Source organism: Erythrolamprus reginae, chromosome 1 (assembly GCF_031021105.1).
Source record: "Erythrolamprus reginae isolate rEryReg1 chromosome 1, rEryReg1.hap1, whole genome shotgun sequence".
Lineage (NCBI taxonomy): Eukaryota > Metazoa > Chordata > Lepidosauria > Squamata > Dipsadidae > Erythrolamprus > Erythrolamprus reginae.
This window is the reverse complement of record NC_091950.1, coordinates 292,813,410-292,838,591: the sequence shown is the minus strand read 5'-3', so window position 1 is coordinate 292,838,591 and position 25,182 is coordinate 292,813,410. Positions and strand designations below refer to the sequence as shown.

The following is a 25,182-nucleotide window of genomic DNA, read 5'->3' as shown; positions in this document are numbered from 1 at the left end:
CTGTTCTGTCGGGCTCTCTGGTAGAATCCTCCCCAAAATTCACAGGCACAAATTTCAGACCCACACACTTTTGAAAATTCAAAACAATGTTCTTTATAATGAAAAATCACTTAAATTAAACCAAGCCCTCTTTTGGTATAGCAAAGAGCACTCGTCTCCAAACAAACTGGTAATTTGTACAAGTCCCTTATCAGTTCTGTGATACTTAGCTTGCAGCTGTGAGGCAATTCACAGTCCTTCTTTTACAAAGTGAAGCACACTTTGCCCTGGTTTAGTTTCAAAGCGGGGGGAAATCAGCACACAAAAGGTCAAAGTCAGTAAAGCAGTCAGGAAACACAATGATCAGATATCCTCGACAATGGCCAAACCCAGAGGCTGCTATTTATAGCAGCCTCACTAGTTACCACAGCCCTACCCAACCACAGGTGGCCTCATTTTCTTTGATAATAATCTCTCAGTTGTTGCCTATGCATCCCTCTCCGCATGCGTGGCTGTATTATTAACTCTTGTTCTGAATCTAAGGAGGAGCTAGATAATTGATCTCCTTCTGAGCTGTCTGCCACACTCTCCTCCTCCCTGTCACTCATGTCTTCTTGGTCAGAGGAGCCTTCATCAGCAGATTCCACCGGGGGGGGGGGGGGAGAAACAGGCCTGCAGCATGTGGATGTCTCCCCCACATCCACAGTCCTTGGGGCAGGAGCTGGGCCAGAGCTAACCACAACACAAACCAGTGGTGGAATTCTTTTTTTTTTACTACCGGTTCTGTGGGCATAGCTTGGTGGATGTGGTGTGACTTAGTGGGCATGGCAGAAGAAGGATATTGCAAAATCCCCATTCCCACCCCACTCTGGGGCCAGCCAGAGGTGATATTTGCCAGTTCTCCAAACTACTCAAAATTTCCGCTACCAGTTTTCCCGAACTTGTCAGAACCTGCTGAATAGCACCTCTGTTACAAACTCTTAAACAGTGTTGCTTTGGTTACTACTCTATAGAGATTTTTTTCCTCTGGATAGGGACAAAAGTTTGTCTTATTCGATTAGTGGCTATTGAACCGCTAGAGGGTTTTTACTAGTTGAATTTGAGTAGGTTGCTATTCACCCTGTCCCTCAACATCTCTTCCAAAGATTTTGATGGGGAAGAACCTATTAGAATAATGTTGGAATCTGGAAAAAGAGAGGACTAGATCAAAATGTCTCTTCTGTCCATTAGTGGAAGAATTCTAGCGGAATTTCACTCAGTGGTAGAATAAAACTCTGAATTCCACCCATTGAATATAATTAAACCCCTTAATTTAGGATATAGTAGAGTATTTATTATGTTTAAATTTCATACTGGAAATATAAGTGTGATAATACAGTATATTACATTGGACTGCTTTTGACTCTCACATCTAAACTCCATAATCTACGGAGAGGGGCGGCATACAAATCTAATAAATAAATAAATAAACAATCAGTAATAGAAATCTGGCCAGGAATGCTAATGGATGCCTGACAACCTGAAGAAGTGATACCACTTTTGTGCCAATTGTATTAGTAATACTCATCAACTTGTAGAATACTATTTAGAATGCTGCCTTTATGCCATTAAACATCACAGACAGTCTTTAACCCTGCTTGAATAATCTAGATCAGGTGATCTAAATTACCTTATTACAGTTCAATTATGTATATCTCATTCTGCTATTATGCCATGATATATTCATCAGATAAAATGGGTGGATTGTCAAATATAAGATGGTTCTTATTTATCTATGTTTTGTGTCATATAGTTTAATTCTAAACTTTTGAAGTGTCGTCAATTACATATTTAACTTGAGCAGAAAGTTAATACCACGTTCCACAGTCTCAAATTCTGTATACTTTCCTCATTACAATGAGCCCTGTTTTAAATATGTTTGGGGCTGATAATTTCATTTGCAAGATCATATATGAAGGTGAGAGTCTGGAAAGAGGGAGATAACTATCTTGATTTTAGCCTGTTGTGAAATTATATGGTAAAAAAAAGTTAATTCCCAAAAGAGCATGATCTGATGCTGTATTAGCAAAGATAAATCAAAAAGATTGTATCACCCCTTTTCTTCATAGCCCCAAATCCCACATTCCCTTCTTCCTTCCCCTTTAAGGAAAGCAAATGTTGAGCCTGCATCAACAATTAAGCCCATATTTCGCCATAAAGGAGCAATATAAGCTAACGGGGATTTTATTACCTCAGGCTTCACAGCAAGAGGCATTACTACTAAAAGCTGTTGTTGTGCCTGCCCCCTCCCCTTCCACTTTTCAGGTTTTTATATGATCATGGCAAATGGAGAATGTCAGATCTGAGAATCTGGACCATCTTGTGAGCAGTGACAGTTGTGCCAGCCTGAACAAACCTGAGCAACATTGTCTGTCATGGGAATACCACAGCTGTTAATCGTGCTATTGTTAGAGAGTGTCACTACGGTGCCTTTTTTTTTAATTGAAGAAAGCCTCCAGCAGTCTGTCTGCCACCAGAATCCTTTAAAACTGATTAGAACGACTAAGCATTCTCGTGTCTCTGTTAAAGGTGATTCCTATAAGGATTCACTGGGTCAGCTTTTGTTCATTTTGCGGTTCTATAGTGTCTCCTCTCTCTGAGTTATCTATATTTTTGCACAAATAATTTAAAGAAGGTATTTCTTGTAAACTTGTGGAGTTTTTTTTAAAAAAGAACTGTTCTCAAGAATAAACAACCATTAGAAATAGTAAGCACATTGATAAAATTAAATTTTCTTATTTTAGAGCCACAGCAGGATCTGTGGTTACCTAATCTGTGTTTTTAAGCTGTGAGGCAGTTCTCTTAGTGATATTTTGTGTTGATGGACTTATATTTGTAATTGCTTTCTCCTAAATTATTATAAATGCAGGGTTTGTATAAATTAATACTTTTCAGTTAACCAATTTTCAAAAAGTCACTAATTCAGGCAAAGTTGCATACAGTCTCCTTATCCCCTTATGGGAGTGCTTTACACCAAGGCTGGTTAATTTATTAATGTCTGATGCACTCAAACTCTTAAAAGTCTTTTTTATATAAATCAATGCAATCATGTCAATAAAAAGAGAGGTTCTTTGTATGCAAAATTGTTTATGACATCATTAGGATGAGTGAATTTATTTAGTTTCATGTATGGATATTGTATGTTGTTAGATTTAAGATGAAATGAAAAAGACTGAGACATTGGGAATTAATATCTAGGGCAAGTATTTGTGAATTAGACACTCATTTGGTAGAGACGGTATAATATTTTTCACTATATATTCATCATTGTACAGTGGTACCTCATCATACGAACTTAATTGGTTCCAGGAGGAGGTTCGTAAGGTGAAAAGTTCGTAAGATGAAACTATGTTTCCCATAGGAATCAATGTAAAAGCAAATAATGCATGCAAATCCTTCAGGAAAATCCCAAACTTTAGAAGGGAGGTGAACAGAGGGCAGGGAGGAGCAGCTAAAGGGGGCGGGTGGAAGAAGCAAGGCTAGGCTAAAGGGTGAGTGGGAAGGAAGAAAGGCAAGGGGGGCACCCCTCCCTTTTCTTTCTTCAAAAGACACCGTTTCAGTGCCTTTGCAAGCACGTTGTTCTCTGCAAAATCTTTCCTCCAAGCAGCCCCTCCCTTTTCTTTCTTCAAAAAAGGGGAAAAAAAGAAACCCCTTCATCCCAGCAGCAGCTGCTTGGGTTCGTAAGGTGAAAATAGTTCGGAAGAAGAGGCAAAAAAATCTTAAACACCGGGTTCGTTAGAAGAGGCGTTCGTAAGATGAGGTACCACTGTACACTAAATTAGTAATATAGAAGCAGGTACCTGTTGTGGTTGGCTCTGGCCCAGCTCCTGCCCCAAGGAATGTGGAGGTGGATGCAGGGGAAACATCAACATGTCATAGGCCTGTTTTATTGCCGACAGAGTCAGGTAGTGCAGTTTCCTCGGAGGAAGAAGAAGGTGGGGGAGACTTGGAAGAGGGGGCTTGGCACACAGCCCAGGAAGCCAACCTCCATTATCTTTGGTTGATTCGGATGAGGAAGTGTTAGACCCACGCATGCGCAGAATTATGCATTGAAGAGACCAATTGAAGAAATATTACAGGAGATAAGAGAGGCCACCTGTGTTTGGGTGGGGCTCCAGTAATTAGAGCTGCTGATATAAATAGCAGCATGCTGGCTTGGCCGTTGTGGAAGATTATCTGATTGTTGTTTCTTCAGGACTGTGCCTTGCTGTTTCCAGACTTTGTTGCTTTTTCATGACTTTGAAACCAAAGCAGAGCAAAGTGTGGGGGTCTCACTTCGTGGAAGAAGGAGGGCTGTGACGTTTCTTCACAGCTGCTAGCTAAGTACTTAAGGACTGATTAAGGGGATTGTACAGACTACCAGATTGTTTTGGGACGAGTGCTCTTTGCAATACAAAAAGGGTGCTTTGTTTCTTTTGAATTTTTGTGATAAAGGACATTGTTTTTGAACTTTCAAGTGTGTGTGTGTCTGAAATTTGTACCCTTGAATTTTCGGGAGGCTCATACCATAGAGCCCGGCAGAACAGGTACCCTTCATCTGTTTCTTGATTATAAATACAATTATATTTTTTCTTTCTTTTCTGATGGTGATAGAGACAGATTTTAGTCACATAAATGAGAAATCACTTTATAGAGACTTATTTTTAAAATGCAGTAATGTATGATTTAATTATAAGCATAGAGGGCTATACAATAATTAGCCCAGTTGTAACATTCATTTTAATGTCAAAACGTTTTGTATGGATCGTTTAATGATGTCCATGCTGAATGTTATATTAATATATATTAATACCAAAAATATCCAGGTGCAATTTTTGTTCTTGCCTACTATTTTCCCTGCCCAATATTAGGACTTATTTTAGCTCCAAATTTCACATTAGTATTAATATTCTAATGTTTTTGAAAAACAAATGCTAAAGTAAGAGTACAAGATTACATTTTTATCATGATTCCTTCCACCCCCCCAAACTTGGAATGACAGAGTTCCCATGCAATTATACTTAGTTCAATTGATCTTTTGCAATTTATTATGTTTGTTTGTCTTTGTAATATTAACCCCACCTGTTAGTCAATTCATAGGGATATACAGTGTTCCCTTGATTTTCATGTGGGATGCGTTCCGAGACCACCCACGAAAGTCGAATTTCCGCGAAGTAGAGATGCGGAAGTAAATACACTATTTCGGGCTATGAACAGTATTCCAAGCCTTCCCTTAACACTTTAAACCCCTAAATTACAATTCCCATTCCCTTAGCAACCATTTAGATTATTACTCACCATGTTTATTTATTAAAGTTTATTAAAAATGTTTTTTAAAGGCAGATGAAAGTTTGGCAATGACATATGACGTCATCGGGTGGGGAAAAACGTGGTATAGGGGGAAAAACCGCAAAGTATTTTTTAATTAATATTTTTGAAAAACCGTGGTATAGACGTTCCATGAAGTTCAAACCCGCGAAAATCGAGGGAACACTGTACTGTATATTATCCTGCAAAGAAAGGAACCTCTTCCTCCTTTTCAGTTCTACAGTAGAATTTGGTTTTCTTCTTCCATGGGGAGATATTTTCTCTTTCTGCTGATGATTTCAATATTGTCTTGTTTTTCTCTGTGTCTGCTTGATGCAAACAGCAATCCTCTTTTAAACCATTCCAGAAGTGATGCCTTTTATAAAAATACACAAATTGCAGCATTATAGAAGTACAGTAGTCCCTCGCTATACCACGCTTCACCTACTGCGGCTTCACTTCATCGCGGGTTTTCAAGAAATATTATTGAGAAAAATCATTCGCGGATCTTCGCTGGTTCGCGGGTTTCTGAGGAAGTCGATCGGCAGATTTAAACAGCCCGCCGAACTCGATCGGCAGGTTTTTCAAAAAAATATATCTAAAATTGTAAATACTGTATTTAAATACTGTATCTAAAATAAATACTGTGTGGGAAGGGTTTATAAACACTTAAAACAATGAAAACTTACCAAACAATTACAATATAAATACTTAAATAAGTACTATCAGTCGATAAATTCCACATCGCGGATTTCACCTATCGCGGCCGGGTCTGGAACGTAACACCAGCGATAGGTGAGGGACTACTGTAATGGGTTTTCAGACAATAATAGGCTTTATAATAGAATGGGGAAACTTTCTCCAGTTTAGATCCTTTCAGGTGTATCCTAATGGCCATAGCCTGATTGCAGTCTTATTCGTGAGGAAACTGGGTTGGGTCCGAATGGAAGCTTGAGTTGGGTAGATTGGTATTTTTCATGAAGACTGCAGAGGCATAAAGGGTTAAATTTGCTCCCCATAAATTGCAGTCCAGATTGCCTTCTTCCTTCCACAGCTGCTGCTTTAAGGTGAGTGGTAGGTAGACCATTCACCAGGTTTTCTAAAGTCATATTTAGGCTGAATGAGATTTGAAGTGGACATGTTCTGGTTCTACTTTAAGCACATATTAAATTATAAAATAAGTCAAAATAAAATGATTGTTGTAAAGATAGTTAATTTTAATTATGTGCAAATTGCTAGTCTTTATGTTAGAAAATCAGCAACAATGTATTTAAAGACTTGATAAAATCCTGTGTATATTTTCTTGTGAAAGATACTGTATATTCTTGTATAAGAAGTGAAGAGTTCATTATTCTGTTGTTTTCTGATTAAATTATTTTTTATTAATTGGACTTAAATTATTGCTGCTAATATTTATTTAATTTGTTTTAGAATGATATTTTATTATAGCTCTTCTTTTTGTTATATATCTCATAGTGTTGCACTCATTTTGTAACTCCTTTTGCAAAAGGACTACTTTAAGGGCTAGGAACTATAACAATAACTAAGATTAATTAGGTAAATAAAAGAATATGGAAACAAGAGTAGAGGTCATTGTGAAAGACTGAGACTCTATTTCCAATTCTGTCATTAATATGAACCTATGTGTTCAAAAGAAGAGCAATTGCACAGTCTGATCAATAGGCTATTTAATTTCTTTTAAAGAGAGTTAAAACTGCAAACTTTAACTTTAAAAATGTGCTAAATATCTGTGTTACAGCGCATACAAGCTGCAATCTTAACAGCATTTAATAACCCAACAAGTAAAACAGCAGATGAAGAAACCAAAAGAAAAGTCAAAGGTATGGTTTCGTCTGGCACCACTTCCCTGTGTTATTTGCATAAGAGTTCTCTTATTGCACAAATGAGATATCTTTATAATGTTGTCTAAAAGGCAATTCTAGCATTTTCACTTGGGCAGGAGGCAGAGCATTGTATAACAGAGGTAATATATTTAAGCTGCCTATCGAAGTACTTGATCAATAATTGAGAAGGAAAAAAAGAGTACACAAACTGAAGACTCCAACACTTGTCTAGGAAAATGTTTCTCTGAATTCAGGGAGACTGATTTCTGAGAAGCTACTAGGATCAGAGGTGGCATTCAGCCAGTTCAGACCTGTTCGGGCGAACTGGTAGCACTGGTTGTAAATGGGTCTGCGCACTTGCCCAGACATAATGCCATCCTATTTAACCACGTTTTTGAGGCTGAGTTCATGTGCAAGTACAGAACTTGCACTGGAGGATGTGTGCATGTGAACATCCAAAGTGGTAGGGAAAGTAAGTGAATACTAACCCTGATTGTACTACAAGATCTCAGGCACTGCTTTTCTTTTAACTAGAAAAGCTGAAAAGTTGGCAACTTGATGGGTGCATTAAAAGGATTTCAGATATGTAGAAATAAATAGAAGACTACTGTATAGCCCTGAACATATTAACCTGGAAACATTTGAGCACATTTAGAACTTCTCAAATTCATGCTGCATGAGGAGTTGGGAAGATTATTTTCTGCTGATAAAACACCAGATCAAAACATCATCTTAAGGCAAATAGTTGTGCTTCTCAGCTTTTTGTTGATGAATAAAGTTCACATAATTAGTTAAAGGCACTGAAACCCATATTATTTGAATATTTTTCAAAATTATATCAAGGGGGAAAAGTGAAATCAAACTGGGATGTACTGCTGCATCACACAACATAACAAAATATCTACCACATTTCTTGTGAAGTACAAATAATACATCTTTATCTAATTAGCAGAAATCAAAACCAGAATTGAATGTAGTCATAGATAACTCCTTTTTATAACCAAATTATATCTGGATGCAAACATCCACTGACCTCTTTCCTCCTATTGCCATCTGGTGGCCACCCAAATATTTGCAGCTTTAGTATGGTCATTTCCCCCCCTGCTGTTGATGCAAACTATAACTTACTTTAGATTTATATTTTCTGAATTAAATCCTAGAATTAATTCTGCTAGATTTAGAATGGGGATGCACAATTTTTAAAGAACTTCTTTTTTTTCCAGCATATGGAAGAGAGGGTGTGAAGATGAATTTCATAGACAGGATTTTTGTGGGTGAATTAACCAGCACTATCATGTGTGAAGAATGTGAAAATGTAAGTATTATGGGATTTCATAAGAAGGGTGTTGATTAATCATTTGGATAATGGTGAAGTCATTTCTGATATTGTCGTGACAATGTGGACTGGCTTCTTAAATATTATGTAAATGAGTTCATTAAGTTCCACTTGGTTTCCACCTCTCCAGTTTGTCAAGTACAGTAGTAGCTTTCCTTGGAGAAGAAAGAAATGCTTTTCTTATAATCAGCATAGATCTAAGAATACCGGTTATGAAAAAATATGTAAAGAGAAAGAATGTTTTCTCCTTAATGCATGCAGACCAACACTTAAGTTGTTGCCTGCACCTTAAGCATGGGAAGGAGGCACACCACAGAACTCAATAGGCTGGTCTCAAATACTGGTATGAGACTTGTGAGGTCTTTAGGATCATCCTGGTTGGTTATTCTCCCCAGCGTTGTTGCTGTTGTCCATTCACTTGCTTCTCCATCCTATCTTTAAAGCCCTACATGGCATTGGACCAGAATACCTCCGGAACCGCTTTCTACGGCACGAATCCCAGTGGCCGATAAGGTCCCACAGAGTTGGCCTTCTCCGGGTCCCGTCAACCAAACAATGTCATTTGGTGGGCCCCAGGAATCAACTCCCCCCAGAGATTAGAACGGCTTCCACCCTCCTTGTCTTTCGCAAGTTCCTTAAGACCCACCTATATCGCCAGGCATGGGGGAACTAAGACATCTCCCCTAAGCTTATTATATTTCATGTTTGGTGTGTATGTGCTGTATGGTTTTTAATTGTTGGGGTTTTTATATATTTTATTATTAGATTTGTCCCATTGTTATACTGTTTTTTATTACTATTGTGAGCCGCCCTGAGTCTTCGGAGAGGGGCGGCATACAAATCTAATATAATAATAATAATAATAATAATAATAATAATAATCTTCGTTTCACAGGATGATGAAAGAGCAAAAAATATATATGCAGAAATTACTTCTATTTTTTTTGTTTCACTGCCTATTTCTATTGCTTGAAAAAAGCAAGTGAACAAAATTTATGGCAATAATAAAGAATAGCAACTTTAGGCAACAGAGTTGGTAGTATGTCTCCTACCAGACTTTGGCATTCTAGCTTCTAAGAAGAGAGACAACTCAGTTGCTTGGTGCCTGATTCTACCAGCCAGTACACTTGGCCTTATTTCATAGTTTGCTTCTATTTAATTGATGTCTCTGCTGAAGGAAGATTCTGTGATCCAATTGAAGTTTATGCCTGAAGGAAGGAATGACAGTTCTGAAAAGTGCACTTTGGCCTCCCTTCCTTCCATAGTTTTTTTTAAAAAGGGTTGCCAATCAATCAGAACAGGAGGAAGGGAAATAACTGAGAATGATCTCTTCCCCCATTCTTCTAACAGATAGCAAAAACTTTCTGTTAGTCAAGAGACATTAGTTGAATGTATGGTTAGGTGATTGAAGGGTGATTAAATATGATTTACACATTTTTTATGAATACAACCAATTTAAACATATTTATCAATACCCCTGAAGAATAATCTCTTAATAGCTTTTATAGCTGTCATTGGTGATAATGGACATTTCATAATAATGTGATCTTTTCTAATGTGTCTGTTATTTCTGAATTCACAAGCAATGAGGATTGCTTTTTATGTTTCCAAGATTCTGTATCCTGCTCCCCTTTTCCTGGTATTAAAGCAGATTAATGGAATTCCATTTTTTTTTTTGACAGAACCTGATTTGGTCATTGTCAGAAGCATTTGTGAACAGAGGTTCTGCTGTATATAGTAGTTAAATTGTGTGTTCCTGCTTGTAGAATTCAACAGAATATTCAAAAAGGAATCTGTTCTCTGTTACTGTATTTTATGATACTACCACCACATTTTAATGTGTATTATATGTACAAGGATAGATGAAAGCTGTTCTTGCATACATAAAGAGTTATTCCTTTTATAAAGCTATTAAACAGCAAAGCACAAAGTTGCAATGTCCCATGGTCATCTGATGCCATTTCCATGGCTCACAGCTGGCTTCCAACAAGTCAAGTCAATGGAGAAGCTGGCGGTAAAATTGCAAGCTGCGATCATGTGATGTCCATATGTGATTTGCTTAACAACTGCAGTGCAAGTATGGCTTAAGCCAGGGGTGGGTTCTAACGTACCTCGCTGCCAGTTCGCTTCCTCCTCTGCTGCATGGGTGTGTGTGTATGCTCAGTGCCAAAACCCCAGCTTCTGCACATGTGCAGAACAAGGGTAGGTTCCTCATGGTTTGAACCGGATCGTCCAAACCAGTAGTGATCTGCTGGTGACATCACTGAACTAGATTGGCCAATCCCAGTCCGTGGGTACTGCCATCTTTTAAAAAAAAAATTGTGAATTTTTTACTGCTGTGAATGTTTTTCCTGTTCTGCTGCTTGCAAAAGGCCCTCCCACCTGCCCCCGGGTTTATACTGACCTTTATTCACTCGGCTAAAGCACAGCATGCATGGAAGCAAAATTGCATGAGGGGACATGCACAATGCGAACCAATGGCGATGTGAACTATGGTGAAGGTAAGCGGAACCCACCCATGGTGCAGAAGTAAAAATCAGCTTCAACTCAACAAAACTTTAAGAAAGGCTATTTATTTTTTAGGGATTAGTTGGAAATTTAGTCAGTTACTGGGAAATTTATGATATTTTCTGAATGTGCAGAAACCAAAATCAAGATGGTGCCTACAGTGCCGCCAAGAGAGATCATTTGGGGGCGTGGCCAGCTGGCGATTGCTCCTAGTTTGGCAAGTGGGGGGAAATTCCCGCTACTAGTTCTATAGAACTGGTCCAAACTGGGAGCAACCCACTTCTGCTATACAGTACGTTCATTCGTGTTCATATGATATCTCACTTAATGACTGCATTGCTTAGCAACAAAGTTGCAAGTTCCAATTGTAGTAATTAAATAAGGTGTACCTGTACAATGAGGATTTTCCCCTCCTCACCTTCAAATCCCAGTTTTTCCATTTTTGTGAAGTGTTCCAATGCCTAATAAAAATGTACTTACTATATAACTGCACGTATGATGGAATCCAGAAGATGTGTATATTCACTTGCCATTTTCATTTTTTTTTCTGTTCTAAGATTTCCACAGTAAAAGAACCCTTCATTGATCTTTCACTTCCTATAATAGAAGAAAGGGTAAGAAAGTTCTTATTCCATAAAGCCTTCATTTTAATTGTCAGAAGTCTTCTTCATGCCATTTGATATAAGGAGCTCAGCCAATTTAGGATGTAGAAAAGAATATTCAGTGAAGCAGTGGAAGTGATGTGACGGTGCCTGGAAGCTGTAAGGGTCTGAATGGGAGCCAATAGGCTCAAGCTCAACCCTAACAAGACCGAATGGCTCTTGGCATTTCCTCCGAAGGACCATACCATCTGTCTGTCCATTGTTCTTGTGTGTGCGGGGGACTTTAACCCCCTCAGAAAGGGTCCACAATTTGGGAGTCCTCCTGGACCCACAGCTGAACCTTGAGTACCATCTCTCAGCTGTGGCCAGGGGTTCTTTGCCCAGGTTCGCCTGGTATATCAGTTGTGGCCCTATCTGCACCAGGAGGCTCTGCGCACGGACACTCACACCTCACCTCTTGATTATTCCAACACGCTCTACATGGGGCTATCCTTGAAAAGTGTTTGGAGACTGCAGTTAGTCCAAAACGCAGCTGCGCGAGCTGTTTATTTTATTTATTTATTTATTTATTTATTTATTTATTATATAGATTTGTATGCCGCCCCTCTCCGCTGACTTGGGGCGGCACACAACAAAGTGAAAACAATTTACAAAAAATCTAAATTACTGCTTAAAAACATTTAAAAAACCCATTTTCTAAACACACATACATACAAACATACCATTCATAAATTGTATATGCCCGGGGGATATGTCTCAGTTCCCCCATGCCTGACGACACAGGTGGGTCTTATGGAGCTTACGAAAGGCAAGGAGAGTAGGGGCAGTTCTAATCTCTGGGGGGAGTTGGTTCCAGAGGGCCGGGGCCGCCACAGAGAAGGTTCTTCCCCTGGGGCCCGCCAACCGACATTGTTTATTTGACGGGACCCGGACCTAATCGCTCGCTGGGATTCGTGCGGCAGCAGGCGGTCTTGGAGATATTCTGGTCCAGTGCCATGAAGGGCTTTAAAGGTCATAACCAACACTTTGAATTGTGACCGTAAGTTGATTGGCAACCAATGCAGACTACGGAGTGTTGGTGAAACATGGGTATACCTAGGTAAGCCCATGACTGCTCTCGCAGCTGCATTCTGCACGATCTGAAGTTTCCGAACACTTTTCAAAGGTAGCCCCATGTAGAGAGCATTACAGTAGTCGAACCTCGAGGTGATGAGGGCATGAGTGACTGTGAGCAGTGAGTTCCGGTCCAGATAGGGCCGCAACTGGTGCACCAGGCGAACCTGGGCAAACGCCCCCCTCGCCACAGCTGAAAGATGGTTCTCTAATGTGAGCTGTGGATCGAGGAGGACGCCCAAGTTGCGGACCCTCTCCGAGGGGGTACAATAATCCCCCCCCCAGGGTAATGGAAGGACAGATGGAATTGTCCTTGGGTTGAGTTTGAGTCTGTTGACACCCATCCAGGCCCCAACAGCCTCCAGACACCGGTACATCACTTCCACTGTTGTGGGTGTATCCAGGTACACCCACATAACAACCGTGCTCCACGGGCTGCCAATTGGTTTCCGGTCACAACTCAAGGTGTTGGTTATCACCTATAAAACCTTACATGGCTTAGGACCAAACTCTCTGCAGGACCATCTCCTGCCGCATACCTTCTAGAGACCAATTAGATCCCACAGGGTTGACCTTCTCTGGGTCCTGTTGACTAAGCAGTGCAGGTTGTTGGGCTCGTGGGAGAGGACCTTCTCTGTGGCTGCCCTGGCCCTTTGGAACCCACTACCCCCCGATGTCCGTACTGCCCCTACCCTACATCCGAAAGGCCTTGAAGACCTAGCTTTGCCGGCAGGCCTGGAGGCCATGAGAGTTACATCTAGTCACGGCTGAATTGTGATTCGCTTGGTATGTATGTGTGTATGATTGTATAGTTTAGTTTAGGGGTTTTAACGATTAGTTTAATTGGGTTCTATTGTTTTTGCTGTTTCATATTTGATTTTCACTGTATTATTGTTTTATTTTATTGTTGTAAGCCGCCCTGAATCTTATGGGATTGGGCGGCATATAAGTCAAATAAATTAGACTAAATATATCGTTATGCATAGAAATTATAGCTGGTGTTATATAGTGCTTTAAATCTGGTTTGATTTTGTTTTAGACCGGGGGTCTCCAACTTTGACAACTCCCAGAATTCCTCAGCCAGCTTTGCTGGGAGTTGAAGTCCACAAGTCTTAAAGTTGCCAAGGTTGGAGACTCCGGGTTTAGACTACCATGTGAATGCAGCTATTATGATTTTTAATTCATGGTATGTATGAAAGTCAATTCTAATTAAATAATATCTTAGATGATTTGCTAGTAACCCATGTTGATTTTTTTAGACCTCAAAACCTGTTTGTTTTGGAAAGACAAGCAAAGGTAAACAAGTACAAGAAGCAGAAACTGATCAATTCACCTGTTCTTCCATATCTGCTCTGACTAATCAGCAATCAAAATTATCTAGAAAGTGTTCATTAACAAAGGATAAGGTAAGAATAAGCCAGTATGGACAACTGGACATGAATTCAGATGTTCTTCACATAAATTTCCATAGTTCTTTTTTAAAAAGTTACATATTTTTAACTTGCAAATTTAGGTCACAAGTGTTTGAATTTACTTTAATTGCTTTTTTTCAGAAACTTTAGTACTGCATTGATAATGAAAAGATTTTAATATAAAAGAAATTATTGTGACTGAAATATATATAAGATTGTATATACTGTATTTTTCAGAGTATAAGACGCGCCTTAGTTTGGTGGGGAGGACGGGAAAAATCTGCCTACCAGGTTTTCATCTGGCTAGCATCCTTAGTCCGGTCAGCTTCAGCACATTATTTTATCCCATGGTTAAGGCTTTAAAAAGCCTTCTTTGGAGGGAGTAGCAATGAAAAAAGCCTGAAAAGACTTAGGACTGGAAACAACCTTAGGAGGGAGTTACAATGAAAACAGCCTGCAAGCCAGTAAGAGCTGGGAAGATCATTATTGCCTTGTTAGGGCTGAAAAAAAAAAGCTTAGAAAAAGCTACATTCGGGGTATAATAAGACGCATCCAATTTTCAGCCTCTTTTAGTGGGGGGAAAGGTCCATCTTATAATCTGAAAATACAGAAAGTATTAGAGGCTGAAGAACTTCAATAAATTCGAAAGCAATTGGTCTATTCATAACCAAATTTTAGTTTCCATGTTCAGAAACATTAGTTATAAATGGCATCAGTTATGAACTTAGGAGAGTGACATGTTCTAATAAGATCAAGAGGCTTTATCAATTTAAAATAACTTAGGTATGAATTTAAAATATTTACTTAAAGACTAAAACTAAATAGTTTTCTGTATGTGTGTAAATTCTTTGTGTAAATTTCTGTCCCCTCATAATTATGTAGATTTCCTTTCATTTGAATAGTTTCTTATTCAGGCTTCTTGATCCCTTCAAACATAAACATTTTACAGTTTTACAAATCAAGTAGGCCAATGGTTCTCAACCTGGGGGTCAGGATCCCTTTAGGGGTCAAACGACCGTTTCACAGGGGTCCCCTAGGGCCATGGGAAAAGACAAATTTCCCATGGTGTTAGGAACTAAAGCTTCTATTCTGGTGCCTTGGAACATTTTTTTACAATCTGGCCAATCAAGCGTTTACAGTGGGGGTGTCCCTCTGTCCTTCCTGCCCATCAGCTTAAAGCTCTGTTGGGAGAATTGGAACTAGACTTTTAGTTGGGAGTCACCACAAACATGAGGAACTGTATTAAGGGGTCATAGCATTATAAAGGTTGAGAACCCCTGCAAGGTGATAATGTGGTTGATATTTGGTTTAACAATGAATAAATTTAAAAGGTGAAAGGTGGTAAAAAGATTGTGCCAATGAATATGCTTTTTTTGTAAAATAAAACTTCAGCTGAACATCACTGAATAAAAATTATGACAAAAGGTCAGTCACTCTTTTAATATGATTAATAAGCAGAATTCTACTGATCAGAAAAGAGAAATTAAAACATGTGAAATATAAAAATAAATGAAAACAAACAATAACTTAATAATCGCTATGATTAGTTACCACAGATTTTACAATAAAACAAAAATTGGCTGAAGAGACCTCATCATATTGACTTGCTAACAATTATATCTAATATAAATTTGAATGAGCCAGAAATTTAATTAATGTGCAATATAAAATAGAGCTGTGCATTTTTATAAAATGGGTAAGGTTTCAGGTCTGCTGATCAATTTCCGGTCACAATTCAAAGTGTTGGTAATGACCTATAAAGCCCTACATGGCATTGGACCAGAAAACCTATGAGATTGTCTTCTGCTGCACGAATCCCAGCGGCCGATTAGGTACCACAGAGTTGGCCTTCTCCAGGTCCTATCGACTAAACAATGTTGGTTGGCGGGACCCAAAGGAAGAGCCTTCTCTGTGGCAGCCCCGGCCCTCTGGAATCAACTCCCTCCAGAGATTCAAACAGCCCCCACCCTCCTCTCCTTCCGTAAAATGCTGAAGACTCACCAGGCGTGGGGATGATTACCTCCCCCCTTCGTTGTTTCTCTGACCTCTGTAGTATGATTAATTGGGTTGAGGGTGTGCGAGTGCGTAGTTGTGGTTTTATAATATTGATTATTTTATATTAATGTTTTTTAATTGACTTTTTAAATTTTAATATTAGATTTGTAATGTATTGTACTATTATTATGTTGTGAGCCACCCCAACTCTTCAGAGAGAGGTGGCATACAAATCTAATAAATAATAATAATAATAATAATTATTATTATTGCTGTTTATTTATTTATTATTTATTTATTATTTAGATTTGTATGCCGCCCCTCTCCGAAGACTTGTAGACTGTTGTTGTTGTTGTTGTTGTTGTTATTATTATTTGTTATTATTATTATCCAAAAATAGAGAGCAAATGCCCAAACTTTTCTTCCCAACCACTTGGTATCATCCCTGGTTAGACTACCAGGCTGAATCCCAACATCTAACCATATAGAAAGGCCAGTTGGCACATATGCTACACATTTTTGCATGTATAAAGAAAGTAGGATTGTGTTTCCATTGCTTCTATAGAATTTGAATAATGTGGGTTGTTTTTTTTTCTCTTTTTCCTTTAACACTTTGATGATGATGATGACATGGAAACTGGCAGAACCAGGTAAACCATGAAAGACGACTTGCCAACAAATCTGGTGAAGAAGAAACAAGCCCCTTTATTCTGCCCGGAAAAATCAGAAACTCTAAAATAGAAGACAGAGCCAATACTTCATGCGCAAGAGACAGCGGTGCCGTTTTGGACTCTCCAGGAAATGGAAGTCAGACTGAAGGCAGTGAGAAAGAAGTCAGCCATTCTGAAAGTAGCATTGATGCTGATAGCGAGGCTTCTGAAAGTGAAAGCCCATCTAAGCAAATTACGGCCCATAAAACCTGTCCCTCACCTGATTTATGCACAGAGGGACACAGACACTTACCTCCAAACACTAAAATGCAATATAGCAAATCCAGCAATAACAGTACGGAGGCACTTACTAGTGCCTTGTCAAAATTTCACTTTGGAAGTACAGCCATTGAGAGTGAAGGGCCTCTCAGCACTCTTTCAAGACTGTCGAAGAATGCTGCTTTTTCCACAGAGGCGCAAAACCCTCAAAATGCTTTCCAGACTCTTTCTCAGAGTTACGTAACAAGTTCTAAGGAATGTTCAGTTCAATCATGCCTCTATCAGTTTACCTCCGTGGAGCTGCTAATGGGGAACAACAAGCTGCTGTGTGAAAACTGTACCGATCAGAAGCACAAGCACCAGAAAAAAGCAAATTCCGCAGGTAGCTGGTAATAAAAATCTTTTTGATTTAAAGGACCTGCTCATTCAAGAGTGGTATTTATGTGGTTTTGGAAAGCAGCGCCCTTCCCATATTCTGTACCAGCGATAGCTAACCTTTTTCTTGTTGTATGTCGAAAGCATGAGGACCCGGATTGTGGGGGCAATATGCTGGCTCTGTTAGAAAGTGCTATTGCTACCATGTTGTAAGCCGCCCTGAGTCTAAGGAGAAGGGCGGCATAAAAATCAAATGAATGAATGAATGAATGGATGAATGAATGAATGAATAAATGCTGGCACCCATAATGAAATGACCCCTGTACATGTGTGCACAACCCCCCATGCTCTCTCCATCCCATGCACATGTATATGTGACCCATGCTCCCCCTGACCCCCACACGTGTGGGTGTGATCCCCTGACCCCCATTTTGGGCCTAGCAGGCCTCTCTGCAGCTTCCTAGGACCAAAAACGGGTCATGGGAGGTACGCTCCAGACCCCCCAATGCCCCATTTTGCCCCTAGCAGGTCTCACTGCGGCCTTCTGGAACCAAAAATGGCTGGCTGGCGGGAGGTGCACATTCACATGCGTGGTAGAGCTGAGCTGGGTGACTGCTCGTGTCTGCAGAGAGGGCTCTGCGTGCCAGCTGTGGCACATGTGCCATAGGTTCACTATCACAGTTCTATACTGTCTGCCTTAAAAGGGGAAGTGAGGGATCCATTTCAAAGGCCTTGTGTAAATTTATATCGAGGTTAACTGTTCATTGATTCTATGCACATTGAAGCTGAGCTAAAGCAACAGCTTGCTTGCCAGCAGATATGGCTCCGCATGCCACCTGTGGCACCCGTGCCATAGGTTCACTATCACTGATGTAGTACCTTTCTTTTTGAGACAGCTTTGTAGTTTATTTCCTGCAGCATAAGGAAATATTCTTGAATCTGTTGAAGCCAGTTGGATCTCTTCTCCAGTTGGCTTTGAGGGTCCTGTAAAAAACAATTAGCATGCCAATGATCAGTTTGTTGTTTCCTTCTTGCAGATAGAAGGAAAGAGTGAGACTGTTGCTTATGGAGGTATAGTTTTATCAGTTTTAAGGACTGTTGGGTGATATCCAGTATTCCACACTCAGCTACGCCGATGAGGCAGTCAGTAGTACTACACCTTTAAATGTTTTTTTAAAAAATCAGAATGAATAACTTGATCATTCTGAGTCTGGGTTTAGCCATGGAGTTGCCCGTTGGTTGGCCTGAACATATAGAATGACCAGGAAAACCCTTGTTAATGCTACTGACTCTTTCAGTGGCTTGTGATTAGAGGTTTAGACCGGTTCAGGTGAACCGGTAATAGCGACCTGTATGTGGGGTTCTCCCCCCCCCCGCCCCGGCATTTTGCCATCCTATTTTAAGGACATTTTGAAGCCGTTCACATTCATGGAAGCAAAGTGTATGTGCGAAGGCTGCACACGCTCACATTTACAAACCAGTAGGTAAAATAAGAGAGTACCAACTCTGCTTGTGATACTGATGATCAGGATACATTATTGGAACATCTGTTTCTATCTCTACCTCTATGCTCTGCCTTATATTTTTCATGGATTTTCAGTTCATTTTCCTTATAAATGATGTATTTTTTTATAGATAAGAAGACAGAAAGTGTCTATACAAATGCCAGGAAGCAGCTGCTGATTTCTTTGGTTCCTGCTGTTCTGATCCTCCATCTGAAAAGATTTCATCAGGTAATGCACTGAAAAAGATGGGGTTTTATTTTCCTCCCTAAAAGTTAATACACAGGCATTTTTATTAGAGCAACATTAAATATTTGTTTGGTTCATTTTCAGAAGTTATCAAGGAGTGGTGGAAGATTTGCAAAAACAAAGTGGTCTTTCTTGCACATTGGCATTTTCCTGTTTTCACTGAGTCGCTAGTATACTAAGTTTTTTAATCTATAAACCCCCCCGTTTCTTATTCTAAGTATCTGTTGCTTATCTCAACACATTCTGAGATTAAGGTATAAGGCTAGAAAGAGGGACATGTGAGTTGTAATCATATACGCTATGTGTATGTGTGTTTGTGTATGTATGTTATATACAGTTTGTTGTCTTTCCAGTACTTCTGCAAAGTAATACTGTACAGTATATCTATTAAAAGGGGAAAAATACCAACTACCATATTTTTCAGAATATAAGGCACATCTCTTAACACCCCCCCCCCAAAAGAGGGTGAAAACTTGGATGCATCTTATATCGAATGTAGCCAAACCCACCCAGCTATCACCTCCCTTTGGCCTCTGCCTCCCAGCAATTTACCTCCTTGCATCAAACAGGGAAGAGCCTGTCAAGCCAAGCAACTCATTATCAGCTTTCTGACCCTCAGCTGATTTCCCAGTGCAGAACTGAAACTGAAACTAGCTGCAAGGAGGCAAATTGCTGGGAGAGACACACAAATGTTTGTTTTCTGCTGAACTGGATTTATTTATTTATTGGATTTGTATGCCCCCTCTCTCCGTAGACTCGGGGCGGCTAACAACAGTGGTAAAAACAACATGCAACAATCCAATACTAAAGCAGCTAAAAACCCTTATTTTAAAACCAATCATACATACAAACGTACCATACATAAATTGTAGAAGCCTAGGAGGAAAGAATATCTCAGTTCCCCCATGCCTGATGACAGAGGTGGGTTTTAAGAAGCTTACGAAAGGCAAGAAGGGTGGGGGCTATTCTAATCTCTGGGGGGAGTTGGTTCCAGAGGGCCAGGGCCGCCACAGAGAAGGCTCTTCTCCTGGGTCCCGCCAAATGACATTGTTTAGTTGACGGGACCCGGAGAAGGCCCACTCTGTGGGACCTAATTGGTCGCTGGGATTCGTGCGGCAGAAGGCGGTCCCGGAGATAACCTGGCCCGGTGCCATGAAGGGCTTTATAGGTCATAACCAACACTTTGAATTGTGACCGGAAACTGATCGGCAACCAATGCAGACTGCGGAGTGTTGGTGTGACATGGGCATATTTAGGGATGCAAGGAGGTAAGTCAATAACTATAAATGCCTGTAGAATGTTCAAATTATTAGACTTATTTTTTAAAGACTGCTTTATTATTGTTCTAGACAACTTAACAAAATGAAGCTTTTTTAAAATAAATGCTTGGTCTGAAGAGGCCCAGTGCTATTGTATCTTCTTTTAAATAATAGAGAATAATGTATACTTCTAGAAAGCCACATAAAAATTAACAACTCTGTACAAATATAGTCTGAAATGTAACAGTGTCCTGTTTACTATTAAGATAAAACAGTTCAGTTAAATGCTGACTTAGTAGATCTATTAAATAATTGGGAGGAGTTAGTGTGACTACATTTAAGAAAACTTTCTGACATAATGTACATTTCTCCAATTCCTTGCTATTTCTATGGGTCAGGCACACATGCACAGAAATGCACAGCAAACAGTGCATAACATTTATGCTGCTTGCTATTTGCCAAATTGCTGGGAGGCAGAGGCCTTTTCCCCCTGTTTTCCTCCCCCAAAACTAAGAGGCGTCTTATATTCTGGTACATCTTAAACTCCGAAAAATACAGTAAGTTTTGTTTCAGCACTGCTTGATTTGTAGCTTAATAATATGCTTCAAATATAGCGTTCAAATTCAGGTTTTGCTGGATTCCTTTCCTGGACTGGAATGATACAAGGCATGATTATATTTTAGGTTGTACATTGTAGTTCTAAAAGAAGATTTGTTTTGTAGAGCACTCATAGTAGCTACTGATTTATTTATTTATTTAAAAATGTCATATTTAAAATGTTTATGCATTAAATTCAAATTCTACAAATACTTTCAATTTCTTTTAAAGGCTGGCATGAACCTACGAAAAGTTAATCGTCATGTAGATTTCCCACTTGTTTTGGACTTGGCTCCATTTTGTTCTGCCTTTTGCAAGGTAAAAGTCAGATTGTGTTTGAAGCAAAATTGGTAATGTTTCAGTTGAAAATTGAAGTGAATTTCTTCTTACAGATGTCAAAAAAATTTAGTCATACATTTCAGTTGTATTTGTGTTCAACAGAAGATCGTTCTGGTAAACCAAGCTTTAACAATAGCTGAAAATACCTTTTGCTACCTGAAATTAGAATAAACTGGCTGTTTTCTTTTAATAAAATTGCATTTATTTAACATGTATCAAAGAGTTGGTCAGTTGAAGTTTCTATAATAAAGCTTTTACACTCTTCTTGCTAGGTTAGAGTAAGGGCTAATTATTAACAATACATTTAAAAGGGAAAGAGATAAATAAGGCAAATTAAAATATTAGAAAAACTATGTTAGTCAACGCAACAGAATTACAAAATCCATATTGAAAGTATTACAAAGTCCATATTACATGGGCCTCACTTCTGTCTTTCCTTTCCTAGAATGTGACCGATGGTGGGAAGGTCCTCTATGCACTTTATGGAATAGTAGAGCATAATGGCTCCATGCGGGGAGGTCATTATGCAGCTTATGTAAAAATCCGATCATCGTCCAAAAAACATTTGGAGCACAATTCTAGCAATAAAAATATTCAAGGTAGGTATCTAAACAAAACTCTGTGATTAGATTTTTTAAAAATATCTATGTTGTGTATGCAGGTAGTCCTCAACTTATATCCACAATTGGGTGTATGCAGGTAGTTCTCAACTTAGGACCACAATTGGGATCAGAATTTTCATTGCTAAGCAAGGCAGTTTTTAAGTGAGGGACACCCAGTTTGACGACCTATTTTGCTGCGGTTAAGATGTGAATCATTGCATTTGTTAAGTGATTCATGTGGTTTTTAAGTGAATCTGACTTCCTGCATTGAACTTTGCTTGTCAGAAGCCAGCTGGGAAAGTTGGAAATAGTGATTATGTGACTCCAGGCCATGGCAACTGACATAAATGCATGCTGGTTCCAAGTGCCTGAATTTTTTATCATGCGATCAGCGTATGCAGCTACAGTCATAAGTGCAAGGACTGCTTCTACCTATTATTTTCAGTGTCAGTGTAATTTTGAATGGTTGCTAAATGAATGGTTGTAAGTCAAGGATTACTGCCTCCTTGCTCAAGCAGAGAACGATGATAAGAATATATAAAGCACCCTTCTTATTGCAAGAACCACTTTAGTCTCTTCCAAATACTCGTCCTTGTTCCAATCCACAATTTGTGTGTTACTACCATATGTGGTTTCCTTGTTTCACAGAGTCTTTCTCAAGCGACTTTCACAACTTTCAGTAAAGCTTCCAAAAGAACAGAGCCAAGATCCTAAACATAAATTTGTAAATGTTTTAGAGTAGGGGTGTCAACCTCGCGGTGTCTTGGTGACATCACGTGATGTACCATGACTTCCCCCACTTTGCTAAACTGGGTGTGGGCGTGGCCAGCACGTGACGCATACGGGCCCATGAGCCGCGAGTTTGACAGTCCTGTTTTAGAGTGGAATACTTGCTTCTGAATCCTAATCGTTTGCATAGCTTGATTGTGCCTGTTGATTGCAGCTAATGAACCCTGGTTGTGTGTGTCTGTTTGCATTGCAGGTTTAAAAGAATCTCCTGGATCAGCTGTAGGACAGTGGGTTTATGTCAGTGATACCTATGTACAAGCAGTTCCAGAATCAAGAGTATTAAATTCACAAGCCTATTTGCTTTTCTATGAAAGAATTCTGTAGCCATCTTCAGTATGGAAAACAGGGAAGCAATTAGTGTTATTTAATTTGCTTAAGTGCACAGAAAATTACAGTATATGTAAATATCATGCCTTTATCTGTTCTTCTTCAATAGAAAATATACCCTGGTTTCAGACTCTGTAAATAATGGCTTGGATAATGAACAGCCTATGCATGCATTATTTTACACTCCCCCCACCTTTTTTCAGGCTTACAAAAATACAGTAGAATGGCTAATGTTTTTGTTCAGTTGTTGTTTAAAAAAAAACATAGCTTAAATGCTTTTACGAAGAGTTGAGGTCATAGACTGCATGAAATGGAAATTAATTTAAAAAAGTATATGTGATTGCAAGGAGGTGGGTGTATGTGTGTGTTTCTGAATCCAAGCAAACATTGGTTTTGAACTCCTAAGCTATAATGTAAAATAATACATTCTGAAATGAAATAGTAATATTTCAAAACGGGCTAGTTAAAATCATGTGCTTTTTCAAAAGTGAATTGCAGGAACAATCTCGATAAGACTGGCAACCTGATTTTTCCTCAGTGAAGAAAAAGTTGTTTATGGACACCAAAGCATATTTTTATAAAATACAGTATTTGGCACTCGATTATTCTTGAAAGGAATAATTTGTATAAATGTAACATGTTCCACAAATGGAAACAAAAGGGTTCATTTTGCAAAACTTGGATACTACCAGTATATTGTATGTTCTAAGGCAGTGTTTCCCAACCTTGGCAACTTGAAGATATCTGGACTTCAACTCCCAGAATTCCCCAGCCAGCATTTGCTGACTGGGGAATTCTGGGAGTTGAAGTCCAAATATCTTCAAGTTGCCAAGGTTGGGAAACACTGTTCTAAGGGAATGTGGGAATGCTGGCCTGATTTTACTCTGGGATGCTTTTTTAAATTTGAATATGCCTTGAAATCTGCTAATGTTACAGGTGAAAACTCTATCAGAAAGCAAGTTAAATAGACATCTTCCTGTGATATGCTGGCTTTCAAATTTAGTGAACCCCAAACCATCTCTGAATCCACCTTACTTGCACTGTGAAGCTGGAGCAAGCCATACCTTTTCAGAACAATTCGATATTCTCCATATAAATTTATTGACAAATAAATGCATGTGTTTGAGAAAATAGATTACTTTCTCTATACGTTGAAAAACAATGTCATCGAGAACAAATCTCAGAAGCACAAGTATATGTACTGCACATACGTTTTTACTATTTAATGCATGCTGTTGTGGTCCTGTTTTTATAATAACGTTAAATAGATCAAGGGAATTAAACTAGGAATTCCAACAAGGAAAAGTTAATTTAACTTTATCTAATTGTGTGGATATATATATAAAGACAAGTAGTTGACTTAATAATTGAGAAGAAAAAGACTAAAATAAAAAGAGTAAATAATAAAGCAATCTTTTCAACAACAGAAGTAATTTTTAAGGCTCAAGCACACATAATGTATGTACCAACATTGTTTAGTGGCATGGTTCAAGCCAGCCTATTCCGTGAGAAAGAGGATAATGATATAATGATATTTGGATAAAACTCCTGATGTACTATATATTTCCTGGAGAAAGTATATGGGACACTATATTCTATAAATGGTTATTTGTGACCTGGTTAGGGTAATTGTGTGTTGCCAGAAACCATCATTTGACTGGGTTACAGAATGATTGGGTAAAAGTAGATAAAAACAGGACTCCTGAATTAAATACTACATATATTTAAAATAAATGACATGTTCCTAAAATATTTTATATTTTGTGTTTTTCATTATGTACATTAATAATATTTGAGTGGTTTTTCTATTAAAAATAGATATTAGGATGTCCAAATGTATGTGACTTAAATAGAAATAGCTCTCAGGTCTTTGTTGTGAATATCAATACATTGTATTATTTTTATATATTAAATGTACAATTAGCTTCCTATTAAGCGTGGCTTTTGATGTGTAAAATATGCCTTACATATAAAATTTGGTTATTTATAAGTTTTGTAAATATGCCAGTTGATAGAGACATAAGAAGGTTTGAGTCCATATTGAAGAGAATTGACAACAGTCACCTGAGTTGTGGTGGTGCAATGGTTAGAATGCAATAC

General features: G+C 38.8%; 1 protein-coding gene across 6 annotated transcripts in view; it reads left to right on the top strand.

The window, feature by feature from the left end:
- USP45 (ubiquitin specific peptidase 45) overlaps window positions 1-23,164 on the top strand; it is a 69,589-nt gene extending 46,425 nt beyond the window's left edge. For all 6 annotated transcript variants that reach the window (XM_070733261.1, XM_070733259.1, XM_070733258.1 and 3 more), the window contains 9 exons: window positions 7,064-7,145; window positions 8,372-8,463; window positions 11,550-11,606; window positions 13,967-14,113; window positions 16,759-17,425; window positions 19,054-19,151; window positions 21,257-21,343; window positions 21,810-21,963; window positions 22,949-23,164. In XM_070733261.1, the coding sequence (XP_070589362.1) occupies window positions 7,064-7,145; window positions 8,372-8,463; window positions 11,550-11,606; window positions 13,967-14,113; window positions 16,759-17,425; window positions 19,054-19,151; window positions 21,257-21,343; window positions 21,810-21,963; window positions 22,949-23,079 (1,515 nt within the window). In that variant the 3' untranslated portion in view covers window positions 23,080-23,164. The remainder of the gene's footprint in view (window positions 1-7,063; window positions 7,146-8,371; window positions 8,464-11,549; window positions 11,607-13,966; window positions 14,114-16,758; window positions 17,426-19,053; window positions 19,152-21,256; window positions 21,344-21,809; window positions 21,964-22,948) is intronic.
- Window positions 23,165-25,182: the final 2,018 nt, after the last annotated feature.